Genomic DNA, 17,405 nt, shown 5'->3' with positions numbered 1-17,405 from the left:
TCTTTTTGAAACCAGATCTTACATTTGATTTTACATTCCTTGTAATAGGAATAAAAGTGACACAAAGCTTTTTTTTTTTTTTTTTAAAAGGACAGGGTCAAAAAAAAGAAAAAATTCAAAGCACCTGCATATGAAAACAGTGTTCAAATACCACATGTGAGGTATCGCCATGATCAATAGAGCGAGAGCAATAATTCTAGCCCCAGACCTCCTCTGTAACTCAAAACTGGTAACCTGTAGAGATTATTCAATGTCATCTATGGAGATTAAGGGTCAAAGTTTGGTCGCCATTCCACAAGCGGGCACAATTTTGACGCGTGACATATTGGGTATCAATTTACTCCACGTAACATTATCTTTTACAAAATCTAAAAAACAAAAAAAATTGGGCTCTTTACTGTTGTCTTATTTTTAATTCCAAAAAGTACTTTTTCCAAAACAATTGCGCTTGTAAGAGCACTGTGCAAATACGGTGTAACAAAGTAACGATAGCAAATTTAAAAAAAAAAAAAAAAAAATATATATATATATATATATATATATATATATATATATATATATATATATATATATATATATATATATATATATATATATATATATATATATATAAATTATATACGTGTTTGGGGGATCCAAGTAAGTTTTATAGCAAAAAAGTTTTAACTTGTAAACACCAAGTCTGAAAAATTGGCCGGTCCATAAGAGGTTAAATAAGCTATTCATCCAAACTACTTACCTTGCTTTCCCTTTCAAGCTCACCCCTTAACCATTCAAAGTCACTGTATCTTCTGCGGACACTAGATTCTTTTAACTTGAAAATTGGGAGGTTTGTCTGCAAAAAAATCAAGATGTGAGATGTTGAGATCCATTTTTTCCCCAAGCAATATATTGTAAACAGTATACTTATTACGAACTATAAGCAGCATTTAAACCTTAAAATACAAAGAAACAGTTTAAAAACATGTAAGTGATCTCCATGCCTGCCAGGGGCGGACTGACAACTCATGGGGCCCCTGGGCAATAGGAGATTATGGGGCCACACAGTATACACAAACACACACACACAGTATACAACCACACAGGTTACACATGCATGTACACACAGTATACACAGATATGTTTCTATTGGCTGAGAAGTTACTGGAGAGGTGGGGCAGCTATAATCTGGATTTTTAGACCAAAAAGATGTCAGTAAGGGACATTTCAGAGGCAAAAATAAAATAAAAATAAAAAAAATAAAGATTTTTACATACTGTCCCTGGTTTTACTGAGGCTGGCAAACCTGAAGGGACCCCCTAGTGGCGCGGGGCCCTCGGGCAGTGCCCAAGTGGCTGAATGGTCAGTCCGCCCCTGATGCCTGCTAACGAATTTATAATTCTGTAAAGGTAGTTGAGTAATCCAGCATTAACAGCTCTTGAAACTCCAATGCACTCAGACAGTACAGCTTAATCCAAGCAGAAATGGTTAACTGAGCAATAAAACTGGCAGCAGACGGCTCAGTCATCAATCTGCTCCTTTGGTCAGTAAGCTCCCACCATTGTAGACCGGGCCGCTGATAGAAATCATGGGGCCCTGTACAGCCTACCTGACGGGGCCCCCTTCAGCCCCAACCCTGCCCCGCCTTGAAACAAAGTGCAGGTTTGTCTTAAAGTGATATTTATATTTATTTATAGCATCAACAAACTATGGGATGTATATGCATTCATTTTTACTAGTAACTGTGGCGATCAGCAACTTAACAGTGGGACATGCCAATGACAAAGCATGTGCTGCCTGCAGAGCAAGTGTCACCCATGCTGCCAATGCCCTAACGCATGGGCTGCCTGCAGAGACAGTGCCACCCATGTTTCCAATGCCCTAACGCATGGGCTGCCTGCAGAGACAGTGCCACCCATGTTGCCAACGCCAAAACGTGTAGATTCTGCAGACAGATACAGTGTGTAATCATATAGTAGATCTTGAATCCCCCCCAAGCAAGCACACACCTGTGTTAGACCCATAAGCCACTTCCTCTCTGATCCTGCTGCTGACTGGAGTCACAATTTCAAATGTCAGCCGAGTGGCTTCCTCTTCCGCCATTCGCCTCACTGCTTCTTCTCCAGTCTTAGGCAGAGTGGGGAACAGAGCAGAGTGGCACAAGCAGAAGCAGATAAATCACTCTGCCAGGGAAGGCAATGTAGTTTCCTCCTCTTCCTCCCCCCAACCTTCAAAATTCATACCAGACCCTCACCCGAGCATGCAGTCTGGCAGGTCGGGAAAAGAGGGGGCACTCGTCGTTGCCCCTGAGCCATACCAGGCCACATGCCCTCAACATGGGGAGGGGGGTTGCTTTGGGGCAGGGTGCTTTGCGCCCCCCCCCTCACAGCACCTTGTCCGCATGTAGCATGGCCTGCTCTTTTGACACCAGCTCAATGCGGTAAATTACCACATGAAAAAAAAAAAAATTACAGTTCAAACAAATACTGCATTCATTATTTTTCTTAGTGAATTACACTTTTAAAACAGATTTACCTCAAGTGTTATTTCATTGCATTTTATTGTCAGTTATTTAACCAATAAAAAAACTTTCCTACAAGAACAAGTGGTTCTCATAACAGGAGAGCCGCAGGTTCAAAAGTCAGAGTACTACTATGATTTTAGTACTGCTAAAGTACTTGTCAGCCTATGCCTTTTAGCATTCTCCTGGCATCACACAAATATACCCAATCAGAAGAGAAGAGGCACGTTTTAAATTTACCTTACAGTCCAATGTAAGATTTTTTTTTTCTTACGCGAGAATAATGTGGCACGAGTTCATGCTGGCATTTACTTTCTATAAACGGTATGCTTTAAGCAAAACAAGGCTGTGTGCTTTTCTTTATTCACTAGGAGTAAAGTGGTCATGAAGATGGCAAAATAGTAAAATCAGGTATTAAGAACGGTATCAGCTGGCTTTTTACCCGACTTCAACTCTACATGTTTGGTGTCAGAGAAAAGTAGAGAAGATAGAAGTCTTTACAGCTTAGCGTTTTCTGCAGGTGATATTTTGCATTTCAAAAGTCCCTCCTCTCAAATTACTTTACAAAAGGGGATTAGCTGCTCTCTTCTAGTGACCCTGTAAAGATCAAGTTTGGGAAGGCTGTTCAGAAAAATTTTTCATACACTGAGTAAGGAAGTCTATAAAGTTAATCTCTGAAATAACAGATCAAGTTAACATATACAATACAAGGAGTAGAAGTGCCAATTCATCTCATTTTACCATGCATTTTCCTCATTCTGAACTTTTGACATAATGATGGGCGTAAAACAAAGCGCGGGGGGGGGGGGGGGGGAGAAGAAAAAAAGCACAAACATACAATTCCTGCATAGGTCTAAAGTAAATTCAGTTTTAATTTTTTTTTTTTTTCACAAAACCATTAAAAGCCTGGAAATTCCCCACTTTAACTTTTTCAAAAGTCATACCAGTAAAGTACAAACTATAGAGACCGGAAAGTCTCAGGATGTTGATTAGATTAGGTCTTCAAGAACAATTCTATAGGCAACGAGATGAAGCAATCGAGTTACTAATGTTCATCTGAGTTTTGTGTAATCCACTGTAGTCAGAATCCAGACTTCACTGGGTTACAGAGTATTCTTTCTGAATCTTGTACTATACAACTTTCTCCATCTTGCTTCCCATTTTAACCAATAACATTGAAATTTCAAAAAGTAGGTTGAACAGGATTAGTAGCCTTGAAAAACTTCTTGGCTTTTCAGACTATCAAAAAGGCAAAGAAAGAAGTCTATAGTGGAAGTTTTTGGAAATGCCGCTCCTGCATCAAAGGCAGGAATCAAATCACCAAAGTACTGACATTACAAAGTAGGATAGATTGAGGCAGTACCGGAACACATGGATTAAAAAAAAATCGAAATATGGAACAGGTAGACTTTGCTCTCACAGTTTAAAAACTTGCCATCAGTCACTGCATATTTTATTATGATTTGTGCATCATAACCTCCTCTTCACTATAAAGTTATTTTTAAAGAAAGTTGGCTGTCTTGCTTATATTACAATTTTAAAATATCAAGAAAAATGTTGAGAACTCATAAAACCTCTGGAGCCGAGAATGCTACCTCTTAGGGCTCATTCACAAGATCGGGGTCAGTAAAACCAATCAGTCATGGCTGTACTCGTAACTTTGCAACTGCAGCAAAAATAGGATTTTGTACTAAATCTAAACCCTTTTCTCTGAAGTTCATTGATGGACACAGCACCTTTAATCTTGACCTTAGGGTTATATCGCCACCATCAGGAGAGAACTAGGCAGAACATGCAAAAACAGCAAAACTGCACAGTACCGCCCACGGGGCAGGCCTACTGGCTATAACCCCTCACTCTGCTTCCAGCAGCTCAGTTTCTTTCTGCCTGGTGTAGGAGAAGGACCTGGCTCGGTCTTCAGGATTTTTTTATGCAAAACCACACATTTGAAAAACTGCTGAGCAAATACTGTCCAAGATAAAAAGTTGCAATGCCCACCATTTTATTATCTAGGGTCTCTGGAAAAAAAAAATAAAAAAAAAATGAAAAAACACAAACACAAACACACACACACACACACACACACACACTGGTTTGGGGTTCTGAGTAATTTTCTAGCAAAACAAAATGGATGATGATGAAAGTGGTTAAGGAGCACTTGCGGAAGCATCCTGTAGGTTTGGCTCCAAGCTTTGCATTCCCACTCATGCCTCCCTCACCTCCCATGCCTCCTGGGCCTGAGTCCTCTAGTGCAGTGGTCATCAACCCTGTCCTCAGGGCCCACTAACAGGCCAGGTTTGCAAGATAACAAATACATCACAGGTGATATCATTTGCTGCTCAGTGATTGCAGTATTCTAGTCTGCATCTCCCCAAGGTAATACATAAAACCTGGACTGTTAGTTGGCCCTGAGGACAGGGTAGATTACCACTGCTCTAGTGAAGAACCCATGCAGCTTTAGGAGATACTGAACCACATTTTAGACGCTATTTGCACTAGTCTCACTTCACCTTTGGGTGAGAGAATATTGGCCTCTCAGATCCATTCTCCTCATGGAAAACCTGACTTGTGCATGACTTGGGGGGGTGCAGCGTGGCTGTAATAGAAAAATTATATATAAGAGATAGAGATAGATATCTATCTATCTCTATCTATCTCTATATTGCATTGATATATTTATTAAGAGCCAATGTCTGGGACCTGTAAATAAAAAAAAAATAGATGAAACGCGTTGGTACGCATCACGCTGGCTCTATTTACTGCATTCTACTTTTTGCTCTCCAATTATACCATATACAGTGCCTGTATCACTCCTATTGATGCAAGTGCAATATTTCTTTTCCTACGACTCCCTCTTATGGATCGGTGGAGCTTAGGAGTTCCTGGATGTCGGACCCTTGTTGTGTATCCTGTATGCTGGTTCCAGTAATGTCTGGATGTTAGACCTGTGCGGGTGCCATTTCAACATATTGGTTCTGGTGGTGACGCTCAAAGTTTCCAGTACTGCTCGTTTGGCTCCTCGCAAGTAGCCCACACCATCTGGTAAGATTACCCCAATTCCTTTGCTGGTGGCACATCCAACGGTGATTCCGTCTTGGCTGTGGGCTTCTTGAGGATTTTATCACCTAGCCATACGAATGATTTTTCTTCAAAGGCTGAACATTCATTTATGAACTCTTTCACTCCAAGTGCTCTTACACGTGTTTGGATTGTTTCACGTTTTTCTTCCAATTCAGTTTGATGTACAGGTGCCAGACATTGGCTCTTAACTTAATATTATAGCGATATATTTATTGTTTGCATATTTGCACAATCATTTAGCTCTGCACTTTACCTCCCTTACACAATTTGTCTAATTGCAGTGTCAGTAGCTTATACAATTTTATGGGTGGCGCAGTAATTTTTAAAACCTGCCACAACCACACACTAAATAGATATACAATATCTTCAGGAGTGAAATCAAAAATTTGCGCCCTTAGAAATCCTGAAGGCATCGATTGGTTTCCGGGGTCCCGTACGTGGCTAGGCTCCCAAAAAGTCCCACACGTGTGATATCCCCGTACTCAGGAGAAGCAGCAAAATGTATTTTGGGGTGCAATTCCACATACAACCATGGCATGTGTGAGCAATATATCATTTAGTGACAACTTTTTGTAATTTTATTGTTTTTTGTCATTATTCAATCACCTGGGCCAAAAAAAAAAAAAATATTCAATAGGCTCAACAAACCTCTCAGTAATTTCCTTGGGGTGTCTACTTTCCAAAATGGGGTCATGGGGGGGGGGTTGTACTGCCCTGCCATTTTAGCACCTCAAGAAATTAGGTAGGCAGTCAAATTAAAAGCTGTCTAAATTCCAGAAAATTTACTCTAGTTTGTAGACGCTATAACTTTTGCGCAAACCAATAAATACGCTTATTTACTTTTTTTTTTACTAGACATGTGGCTGAATACATTTTGGCCTAAATGTATGACTAAAATTGAGTTTGTTTTTTTTTTTTAATAACAAAAAGTAGAAAATATATATTTTTTTAATTTTTCGGTCTTTTTAGGTTTATATCGCAAAAAAAAAAAAAAAAAAAAAAAAAAAAAAAAAAAAAAAAAATCGCAGAAGCAATCAAATTTCGTTTGGGTACAACATTGCATGACCGCGCAATTACCAGATAAAGCAGCGCAGTGCGAAATTGTAAAAAGACCTCTGGTCCTTAGGCTAACTGGTCCGGGGCTGAAGTGGTTAAACAATCTGGAATCAATTAGATTAGCAGTTCATTGTATGAAACTCTTTGTGAATGCGATGCAATCTTAGAACAAAAGATCAATATTCTCACACCACACAGAATATATCAAATCAGGAATCCTATAATATATATATATATATATATATATATATATATATATATATATATATATATATATATATATATATATATATATATATATATATATATATATATATATATATATATAAGCAATAATATATAGACCTGAACCTATAAAACATAAAAAGATATACTGACTTAAAGTGGGGTGTCCCTTAAAAAAAAAAAAAAATTAGCAGCTACAAATACTGCAGCTGCTGACTTTTAATAATCGGACACTTACAGTGGTGTGAAAAAGTGTTTGCCCCCCTTCCTCATTTCCTGTTCCTTTGCATGTTTGTCACACTTAAGTGTTTCGGAACATCAAACCAATTTAAACAATAGTCAAGGACAACACAAGTAAACACAAAATGCAATTTGTAAATGAAGGCGTTTATTATTAAAGGTGAAAAAAAATCCAAACCATCATGGCCCTGTGTGAAAAAGTGATTGCCCCCCTTGTTAAAACATACTATAACTGTGGTTGTCCACACCTGAGTTCAATTTCTCTAGCCACACCCAGGCCTGATTATTGCCACACCTGTTCACAATCAAGGCATCACTTAAATAGGAGCTGCTTGACACAGTAAGGTCCACCAGAAGATCCTTAAATGCTACACATCATGCCGAGACCCAAAGAAATTCAGGAACAATTGAGAAAGAAAGTAATTGAGATCTATCAGTCTGGAAAGGGTTATAAAGCCATTTCCAAAGCTTTGGGAATCCAGCGAACCACAGTGAGAGCCATTATCTACAAATGGCGAAGACATGGAACAGTGGTGAACCTTCCCAGGAGTGGCCGGCCGCCCAAAATTACCCCAAGAGCGCAGCGACGACTCATCCAAGAGGTCACAAAAGACCCCACAACAACGTCCAAGGAACTGCAGGCCTCACTTGCTTCAGTTAAGGTCAGCGTTCATGCCTCCACCATCAGGAAAAGACTGGGCAAAAATGGCCTGCATGGCAGAGTTCCAAGGAGAAAACCACTGCTGAGCAAAAAGAACATCAAAGCTCGTCTCAATTTCTCCACAACACATCTTGATGATCCCCAAGACTTTTGGGACAACATTCTGTGGACCGATGAGACAAAAGTGGAACTCTTTGGAAGGTGTGTGTCCAAGTATATCTGGCGTAGAAGGAACACTGCATTTCATAAAAAGAACATTATACCAACAGTAAAATATGGTGGTGGTAGTGTGATGGTCTGGGGCTGTTTTGCTGCTTCAGGACCTGGAAGACTTGCCGTGATAAAAAGCAACTATGAATTCTGCTGTCTACCAAGAGATCCTGAAGGAGAATGTCCGACCATCTGTTCGTGTACTCAAGCTGAAACGAACTTGGGTTCTGCAGCAGGACAATGATCCTAAACACACCAGCAAGTCCACCACCGAATGGCTGAAGAAAAACAAAATGAAGACTTTGGAGTGGCCTAGCCAAAGTCCTGACCTGAATCCTATTGAGATGTTGTGGTATGACCTTAAAAAGGCCGTTCATGCTTGAAAACCCTCTAATGTACCTGAATTAGGACAATTCTGCAAAGATGAGTGGGCCAAAATGCCTCCAGGAGGCTGTAAAAGCCTCATTGCACGTTATCGCAAACGCTTGGTTGCAGTTGTTGCTGCTAAGGGTGGCCCAACCAGTTATTAGGGTTAGGGGGCAATCACTTTTTCACACAGGGCCATGATGGTTTGGATTTTTTTTCACCTTTAATAATAAACACCTTCATTTACAAATTGCATTTTGTGTTTACTTGTGTTGTCCTTGACTATTGTTTAAATTGGTTTGATGTTCCGAAACACTTAAGTGTGACAAACATGCAAAGGAACAGGAAATGAGGAAGGGGGCAAACACTTTTTCACACCACTGTACCTGTCCCAGGGTCCAGCGATGTGGGGGAATGAAGCCCCGCTCGTCCGTCCCCACCCCCCCCCTCCACTCAGCAGCGCCAGCATTCCTACTGTGGGCACCCGGCTGTGGCTTCACAGCCGGGCACCCACTGCGCATATGATTGGTCACAGCTGATCACGTGGTAAGAAGCCTCTGTCTGAGGCTTCTTATCAGGATCGGAGAGTGGGTGTAGAATATTGATCAGGTTTTATTAATTTATCATGGCTAGTCCTCCCTCAATGGTATGAGGATAGAGGGGGGATGGTAAAATTCTAGGACCGAAGGGTGACCGCTATTCAAAATTGACCAGCGTTTAATGATATTTATCTTATTATAAAATTGATGAAATTGAGAGATGAAAGGCTTTCTATGAACCATATATTTAACCGGTTCCCGACCAGCGCACGCCGATGTACGTTGGCAGAATGGCACGGGCAGGCGTATTGGCGTACAGGTACATCCAATCTTCAATGCCGCCCTGCCATCGCTCGCGTGCCAGTCGGGACCCCTGTGAGTCTGGTCGCGGGTCCCGTGGACTCGATCGCCGCGGGAATACCCACGATCGTCTCACGGGACGGTTGAATGGAGAAGTGCCATTGTAAACAGCATTTCTCCATTCTGCCTAGCAACTAGTGACGTGGATCTCTGCTCCATGTGATTGGAGCAGAGATCAGTGTTCACTAAATGAAAGCCCAACCCCCCACAGTTAGTAAAATACCCCTAGGAACACTTAACCCCTACACTGCCAGTGTCATTTACACAGCAATCAATGCATTTATATAGCAGTGATTGCTGTATAACTGACAATGGTCCCAAAAATGTCCGATGTGTCCGCCATAATGTCGCAGTCACAATAATAATAAAAAAAAATAAAAATACGCTGATCGCCGCCATTACTACTAAAAAAATAAATACTAAAAAATTAATAAAAATGCCATAAAACGATCCCTATTTTGTAAACGCTATAACTTTTGCGCAAACCAATCAATAATTGCTTATTGCGATTTTTTTTACCAAAAATATGTAGAAGAATACGTATCGGCCTAAACTGAGGGAAAAAAATGTTTTTTTTAATATTTTTGGGGGGATATTTATTATAACAAAAAGTAAAAAATGAGTTTTTTTCAAAATTGTCGCTCTATTTTTGTTTATAGCGTAAAAAAATTTAAAAAACGCAGGGTCGATCAAATACCACCAAAACAACGCTCAATTTGTGGGGAAAAAAAAGGATGTCAATTTTGTTTGGGAGACACGTCACACGACCGCGCATTTGTCAGTTAAATCGACGCAGCACCGAATCGCAAAAAGTGGTCCGGTCTGTAAGTGGTTAAAGTATCCTCGCTTTCACAGCTTCCATTTATCACCATCAGTCATTTAGGACAACATTGGATCATTCAGAGATCCTCGCTGAACTTCTGGAGTGAGTTTGCTGCACTGAAAGTAAAGGGGCCGAATAATTTTGCACGCACCACTTTTCAGTTTTTTATTTGCTAAAAAAGTTTAAATTATCCAATAGATTTCGTTCCACTTCACAATTGTGTCCCACTTGTTGGTGATTCTTCACAAAAAATTAAAATTTTATATCTTTATGTTTGAAGCCTGAAATGTGGCAAAAGGTTGAAAAGTTCAAGCGGGCCGAATACTTTCGCAAGGTACTGTACATGTTTGTGAAATATCCAACGGACATTCGCTGTCCCATCAACGGATGGGTCCAATATCGACGAGCTCTGACTCTGGACCTCTCACGAAATTTGCGACGACGTTGCTCTTGATGAGACAGCAACATCAGGAGCATTCCCTGACATATATTCAATATGGGATCCATTTCAAAATATATACCACAGAAAGAGGCAAATGCAAGTGTAAAACTGCTCACTATGCTGCTGCTGCTCACTCTGATCAAAATAGCAGAAATAGTTAAAAAAAACATGCTTTGAGAGCTTGGGGAGGGTCTACATGAAGTTATCTTTATAAACGCTTATAAACGCAAGCGCGGCTAAACGCGCGTTTCAGCTTTTTTTGAGCAGAGTTTTCACCTGCGTCTCATGTGCATGAGGCCTTAGCCTTAGGACAGAAATTGATTGCTATTGGAGATACTGCACCTCATAATTATTAAAAGAGATAGAGGAAAAAAAAAAATTATATATATTATATATATATATATATATATATATATACATATACATATACATATACACATACATACACACACACACACACACACACACACACACACACACACACACACACACACACATATATATATATATATATACACATACACACACACTGTCAAGCATTGGGACGCCTGCCTTTACATGCACATTAACTTTAATGGCATTCCAGTCTTAGTCCGTAGGGTTCAATATTGAGTTGGCCTACCCATTGCAGCTTCAACATTTTCTGGGAAGGCTATCCACAAGGTTTAGGAGTGTATCTTTGGGAATGTTTGACCATTCTTCCAGAAGCACATTTGTGAGGTCAGGCACTGGTCTTTATGGACCTTGCTTGGTGCACTGGTGGGCAGTCGTTGGAACAGAAGGGGCCATCCCAAACTGTTCCCACAAAGTTGGGAGCATGAAATGGTCCAAAATGCCTTGGTATGCTGGTGCCTTAAGAGTTCCCTTCACTGGAACTAAGTAAGGGGCCAAGGCCAACCCCTGAAAAACAACCTCTCACCATAATCCTCCCTCCACTAAATGATTTGGACCCATGTACAAAGCAAGGTCCATAAAAGACAGATGAGCGAGTTTAGGAGGAATTGACTGGCCCGCAGAGAGTCTTGGCCTCAACCTGATAGAACAGCTTTGGGATGAATTAGAGCGTAGACTGCGACCCAGACCTTTTTGTCCAACATCAGTGCCTGACCTCACAAATGCTTCTGGAGAATGGTCAAAGATTCCCATGGACACACTCCTAAACCTTGTGGACAGCCTTCCCAGAAGAGCTGAAGCTGTTCTAGCTGCAAAGGGAAGACCAACTCAATATTGAACCCTACGGACAAAAACTGGGGTGCCATTAAAGTTAATGTACATGTAAAGGCAGACATCCCAATACTTTTGACAATATAGTATATTGCAGCCCTCACATTTTCCACTCGCCTACGCGCATTTTGTAAGTGGAAAATGATGACTGGCATAGACTGCCTCAGAGCGGGGGGCGTGCAGCGCCGGCAGACGGGGCTGAATGGGAACAATTCGCCCAGGAGAAGAGAGCGGGCAGCCGGATCATCACAGGGGAAGAGAGCATAGAGGAGGAGAGAGGGCGGCCGAATCATCACAGGGGAAGAAAGTGTGGAGAAAGAGGGGGCGGCTTGATCATCACAGGGGAAGAGAGTGTGGGGAAAGAGGAGAGAGGGCCATATCACAGAGCGGGGATAGCCCGCTGTAACAGCTTACATTTGAATTGCCTCTACTCACGGTCACACACAGTCCGCCTTCTGACCCAGCGCCTGTGACAGACAGAATGCTGGTCAAATGCCAGTATGGACGTGTCGTCATAGGCTTTTATGTATTGTGAGATCAACAGTCCATTTTGACCCAACACTTCATGATCAGCCATTGGACTACTTTTAATCATTTTTATAGTCTTTGTAATAAGAGTTTGTAAAAAAATATATATATTTTATAACTAAAAGGTCTTGCAAAAAAAAAAAAAAAACAAGTCGTTTATACGATTCCTCTGTATGCGACACACAGTCTTTTAGGCTAGGTTCACAATGGGATTATGTAGCGCAATTTGAATGCAACTTTGATAAAATTTGCATATTCTATGGGGCCTAACTCGCACTGGAATTGCAATAAATGAGTACAGGAACCTTTTCCAAAATCACACTGTTCTGAGTTGCAGTGATTTGAACGGACAACATGGAAAACAATGTAATTTCCATTGTCCTGTGATTCTGTGCCACTCAATTGCATCTGAAATTGTGCTAGTGTGAATGCAGTTACAGCAACAGTTTATTTTTTTTTCTTTTGGGATAAAGGTTTTTACATAGATGTAAGCCCATTGTCAGTGTTAAATTGTTTGTAGCATCCCTATAACCAAGAACTGATAAGCTGAAATATAATAATTTCTTTTGGGTTTAATACCGCTTTAAAGTGCTTTTACTGCTTGTTCAGAATACATGGATACTTTAATATATAAAGCCTGGACACAAGTTCCCTTTAAGGTAGGTTGTATATGCATACAACGTACATGTGCTCCCAGCACAGGGACCAGCCTGTCTGTGACAGCCCTGCTGTCTCTACTAACAATCGGAGCCTAGGGGACCTGGTCCTCGATCTGATTGGCTATTACAGTGATCGCTCAGGTGTGAATGCAGCCTGAATGTTTACAGCTCGTAAAACGCTTGCAAAAAAACTCCTAAAAAATGCCCAACAAGCAAAATCCCATTCATTTCAATGGCACCTGTTCACATCGGAGCTTTTTTTCACCTGAAGCAAAAAGCCTGAAAAACACCTTAAAGCGGAGGTCCACCCTAAAATGGACCTCCGCTCATCGGAATCCCCCCCCCCCTCCGGCGCCACAATTGGCACCTTTCAGGGGGGAGGGGGGGTGCAGTTACCTGGATAATCCAGGTAACTGCACCCACTTCCGGGATAGCTGTCTGCGGAAAGGGGCGTAGATTACGCCCCTTTCCGCAACTGCCCGCCCCTTTGCACAAGTGCCCCGCTGCCTGCTGGGAAACACACAGTTCCCAGAGGCAGCGGGGACCGTCCGGATTGCGCCGCGCGGCTCGCGCATGCGCAGTAGGGAACCGGGAAATGAACCCGAAAGGCTCCATTTCCTGATTCCCATACCCAAGATGGCAGCGGCAGGACCCGACAGACGACCTAGAGATCGGCTTCGGGTGCCGACATCGCGGGCGCGCTGGACAGGTAAGTGTCACTATTTTAAAAGTCAGCAGCTGCAGTATTTGTAGCTGCTGGCTTTTAAAAAAAAAAAAAAAAAAAAAAACGCGGAGTCCCGGTGGACTCCCGCTTTAAGCTCAAAAAAGAACATAAGCTTCTTTGGGGCAGATTACAGGTGGTTTTTCTGCTTTTTACATTGGGGACCTACCTACAAAATCGTGGCAAAAAAAGTGAGACTTTGAAATGCTCAGGTGTGAATGCAGCCTCAATCTGCAGCAGACACCTGTGCTTTTCCTAGGTACAGAAAAAAATTGTCTGTTGAAAAAAATTTTTAAATCAAGCCTTTTGCACCCGATACGCCTGTTTGAGCATCTACCGTTTCAGACTTCTTTTTTGTATGCATTTGTGCGCATTTTTTGCGCATATGCACAAGCAAAAACTATTCTCGCATTTTTGCTCTGCACAATATAAATGTGAATTTGGGCACGTATTTGTGCGCATGAGGCGTAAATTTATGACCAAAATGCAGATTTTTCCAATTTTCTTTTTCATCAACGAATGCACGGCTATTGTTTAGGTGTCTGTGCACGAACGAACGAACGAACGAAAGCTGTATTGAGCTTTTTCAAATGCAAGAGGCCTAAAGATTAAATAGTTGAGGGGTTGATCTAGTGTAGTCAGTGTTGGTGTCAATGTAGGTGCCAGTGTGTTAGTTACCGTTTGTGTCAGAGTTAATGTCAGTAAGTAGCGGGATATCAGAGTTGGTGTTAGAATTCCCCTGGATTTGCCCAAAAGCAGAATCCCAGGACCCGGACTCAGGCATGACAGTGCCCGAGACCCTCTGGTCATATGTAGCCACAAGGAGCAATCCCATCTCCCGACGGGTTGCTGGGAGCTCCTTTTTGGAGAGGGAAAGACCCACCCATATGGCTGCATTCAAGAAGCCTCTGTACCCTGCCAGACAGCCTGTACAAAAAACAAAATTTTACAAGTTATATGTGAATAAACATTTAAATAAAATTAGTTTGTGTTGCCTAGTAGATTTCTATAAATCAAGGGATAAACTTAAGGAAATGTGTGTGTGAAAATATATATATATATATATATATATATATATATATATATATATATATATATATATATATATATATATATATATATATATATATATAATTTTTTTTAGTAGAGACTCTAGAGAATAAAATGGGAATCATTGCAATACTTTATGTCACAATGTATTTGTGCAGCGGTTTTTCAATCGCAATTTTTTTGGAAAAAAATATACTTTAATAATCAAAAAAATTTTTTTGGGGACATTTCGACTTAAACAAAAACAAACATGTGTTTATGCCCATGAACCAGAAGGAACATCAGAGGTCGCTCCGGCCTTCATGGCATAGAGCCAGGGGGAGCCATCTTGCCCTCACTTGACCTGCATATGACATATATATATATATATATACACACACACACACACTTGATGCATGGGGGTACCATTATTCCCAATTACACCACCACGCACTGGAAAACGCAGTGCTTTCCCCATACTGAAAAACCACACTGTGCTATGTGGTTTGCCTGCGGCCGCTGTGACTTTTTCTACGTTTTCAGTAGGTACAAAATGAATGGGCTGCTGTACATGAGCAATGCAGCCACAGGGAAACCGCACATGTGTAAACCTAGCTTAAAGCGTGCTTCACATGACTTGTTTCTGAGTGTAATAACCATGTACAGGAAGCCCTACAGATTTTAGACCAAGGCTGTATCTAGATTATCAACTTCTGCCAAGGTTGAGATTAACCCACTTCCTCATACAAATCCAAGACAAGAAGGGGAAAGACTTGATTTAGCTTGGGCAGATGTTAAGACTCCATGCACGGTCTGGTCATAGAAACCAAGAAGGCTTTACAGAAATTGGTTTAAAACTATTATAGGTACCACAAGGTATACACCCAAGCACTGTTACCTTAGAAACCCCTTAGGCCAGGCCAGGTTCAGTTTAAATGTAACTGTGAGCCTCGTGTTTCAAACTGTCCATTGAGGAAAATGGTGGGAGTGGAGGACCTATACTTGTAGAATGTTTTAGAACTGGGTAAAAAATATGAGACTGTGGGAAACAACTGCCCAAGAACAATGAAGCAAGGATTACACAGCTATTTGGTATCTGAGCTCTTTTCTGAAGCCCTCTTCATAAAACATCTTGTTAGGGCATTCTTTGTTTTGCTCAGATGCACAATCAACTCACCATCTAAATCCACAAAGAGTCTGCGGCTTGATTTTAATTTTAAACTATGTACCTGCAAATTCATAAAGACATAACAGTGCATATACGACAGACATCGACTAATATGGATTTGAATGATATTTTTAATTTGCAGGAAGTCGCTGCAAATTACATTTCCCCCAAATCCTACCCTCCCCCCCTCTTCAACCTCAGGAAAACAGAGTAAAGACACTGGAAATTAGAAGAGAGTCAAGTACCACTTTATGTTGTCGCTAGATGCTTTTTAGAAGCCAATGAACATAATGAATAATACTGCGGGACTTCTTTCATCCTGCTTTACTAGTCATAGACATAAACATAAAGCTGCCTTGTTGCCATGGAGCCTACTTTTATGCTGCCATTTCAAGTAGGCCAAGGTAGCCTTGATACAGCTGGGTTTACATTTCCATTAAAATAGTTGTTTGAAAGTTTAAAAAGAATCTATTCACTTTGGCTTACTGTTTATTGCTTATGTTAATATCCAATTAACTTTCAAAAGGGCATCTCAATGCTGTGAGCATCAGAAGTGAGCTTGGGAAAACAAACAGAAGGAGGTGGAATATATGAAGCAAGAAGCACACAGTGTTACAGCTGCACAACCTCCTAGCAGCACTCATTGAAAATGCACTGCAAGGAAAACACTGGATCATGCAATGCCCTAATCCAGAACAAATAGTACCAACACACAAAACTGGCTGTGCATTTCACACAAAGTGCCAAAATAGGCTAGCGGCTAAGTCAAATTCATTCACAATCTAGAACAAGTCACTTGAACCTTGGAGCCAGGAGGCACTTTTAAAGAACTAGAGAAGTTGTGCTTTCAATCACACCAATAAAAAAACAAAAAAAATAAATAAGTTAGTTGGGTACCAGCTGATTTCTTTAGACCCCTTTCACACCAGGGCTTTTGCAGGCGCTATAGCGTCAGAAATAGCGCCTGCAAAACGCCCTAAAGGAGCTGCACCATTGTCTGTAGTGTGAAAGCCCAAGGGCTTTCACACTACAGCAGTGCGCTGGCAGGACGTCAGAGAAAAGTCCTGCCAGCAGCTTCTTTGGAGCGGTGTGTTTACCGCTCCTCCACTGTTGCTCCCCATTGAAATCAATGGGGCAGCTCTGTAATACCGCCGGCAAAACTACGCTATTGCGGCGTATTGCCGGCGGTTTTAACCCTTTTACGGCCGCTAGCGGGGGGTAAAAGCGCCCCGCTAGCGGCCGAAATGCGCCGCAAATCTGGTGGTAAAACGCCGCTAAAAATAGCGGCGTTTTACCGGCCACGCTATCGGCGGTGTAGTGTGAAAGGGGTCTTAAGGCACCATTGGCTGTCACACTCCAGCAAATAAAAATGGCAAATCTTTTCACTAGTATGCCAAAACCATTTGCTGCTCACAAGAGCACATGGGTCTCATGAAGTATATGCACTGAAAGCTTAAAGGGGTTGCCAAGTCATTGCTATAAAATGCTCCTTATCCCCTCTGGTACAATAAGTGCCCCATGTTTATGTTATATAATAAATATGCTCATCTGTACCAATAACACATCAGCTCAT

At 41.3% G+C, this 17,405-nt stretch overlaps 1 protein-coding gene across 1 annotated transcript in view; it reads right to left on the bottom strand.

The window, feature by feature from the left end:
* SNX3 (sorting nexin 3) overlaps positions 1-17,405 on the bottom strand; it is a 59,722-nt gene that overhangs the window by 13,288 nt on the left and 29,029 nt on the right. The window contains exon 2 of the mRNA XM_077487152.1: positions 740-835. Within this exon, the coding sequence (XP_077343278.1) occupies positions 740-835 (96 nt within the window). The remainder of the gene's footprint in view (positions 1-739; positions 836-17,405) is intronic.

The sequence above is a fragment of the Lithobates pipiens genome, unplaced genomic scaffold (genome assembly GCF_037356315.1).
Source record: "Lithobates pipiens isolate NorthernLeopardFrog02 unplaced genomic scaffold, aLitPip1_a1.2 Scaffold_18, whole genome shotgun sequence".
In the NCBI taxonomy this organism is placed as follows: Eukaryota; Metazoa; Chordata; class Amphibia; order Anura; family Ranidae; genus Lithobates; species Lithobates pipiens.
Note: the sequence above shows the minus strand (reverse complement) of the source record. Positions and strands in the feature narration are given on the sequence as shown.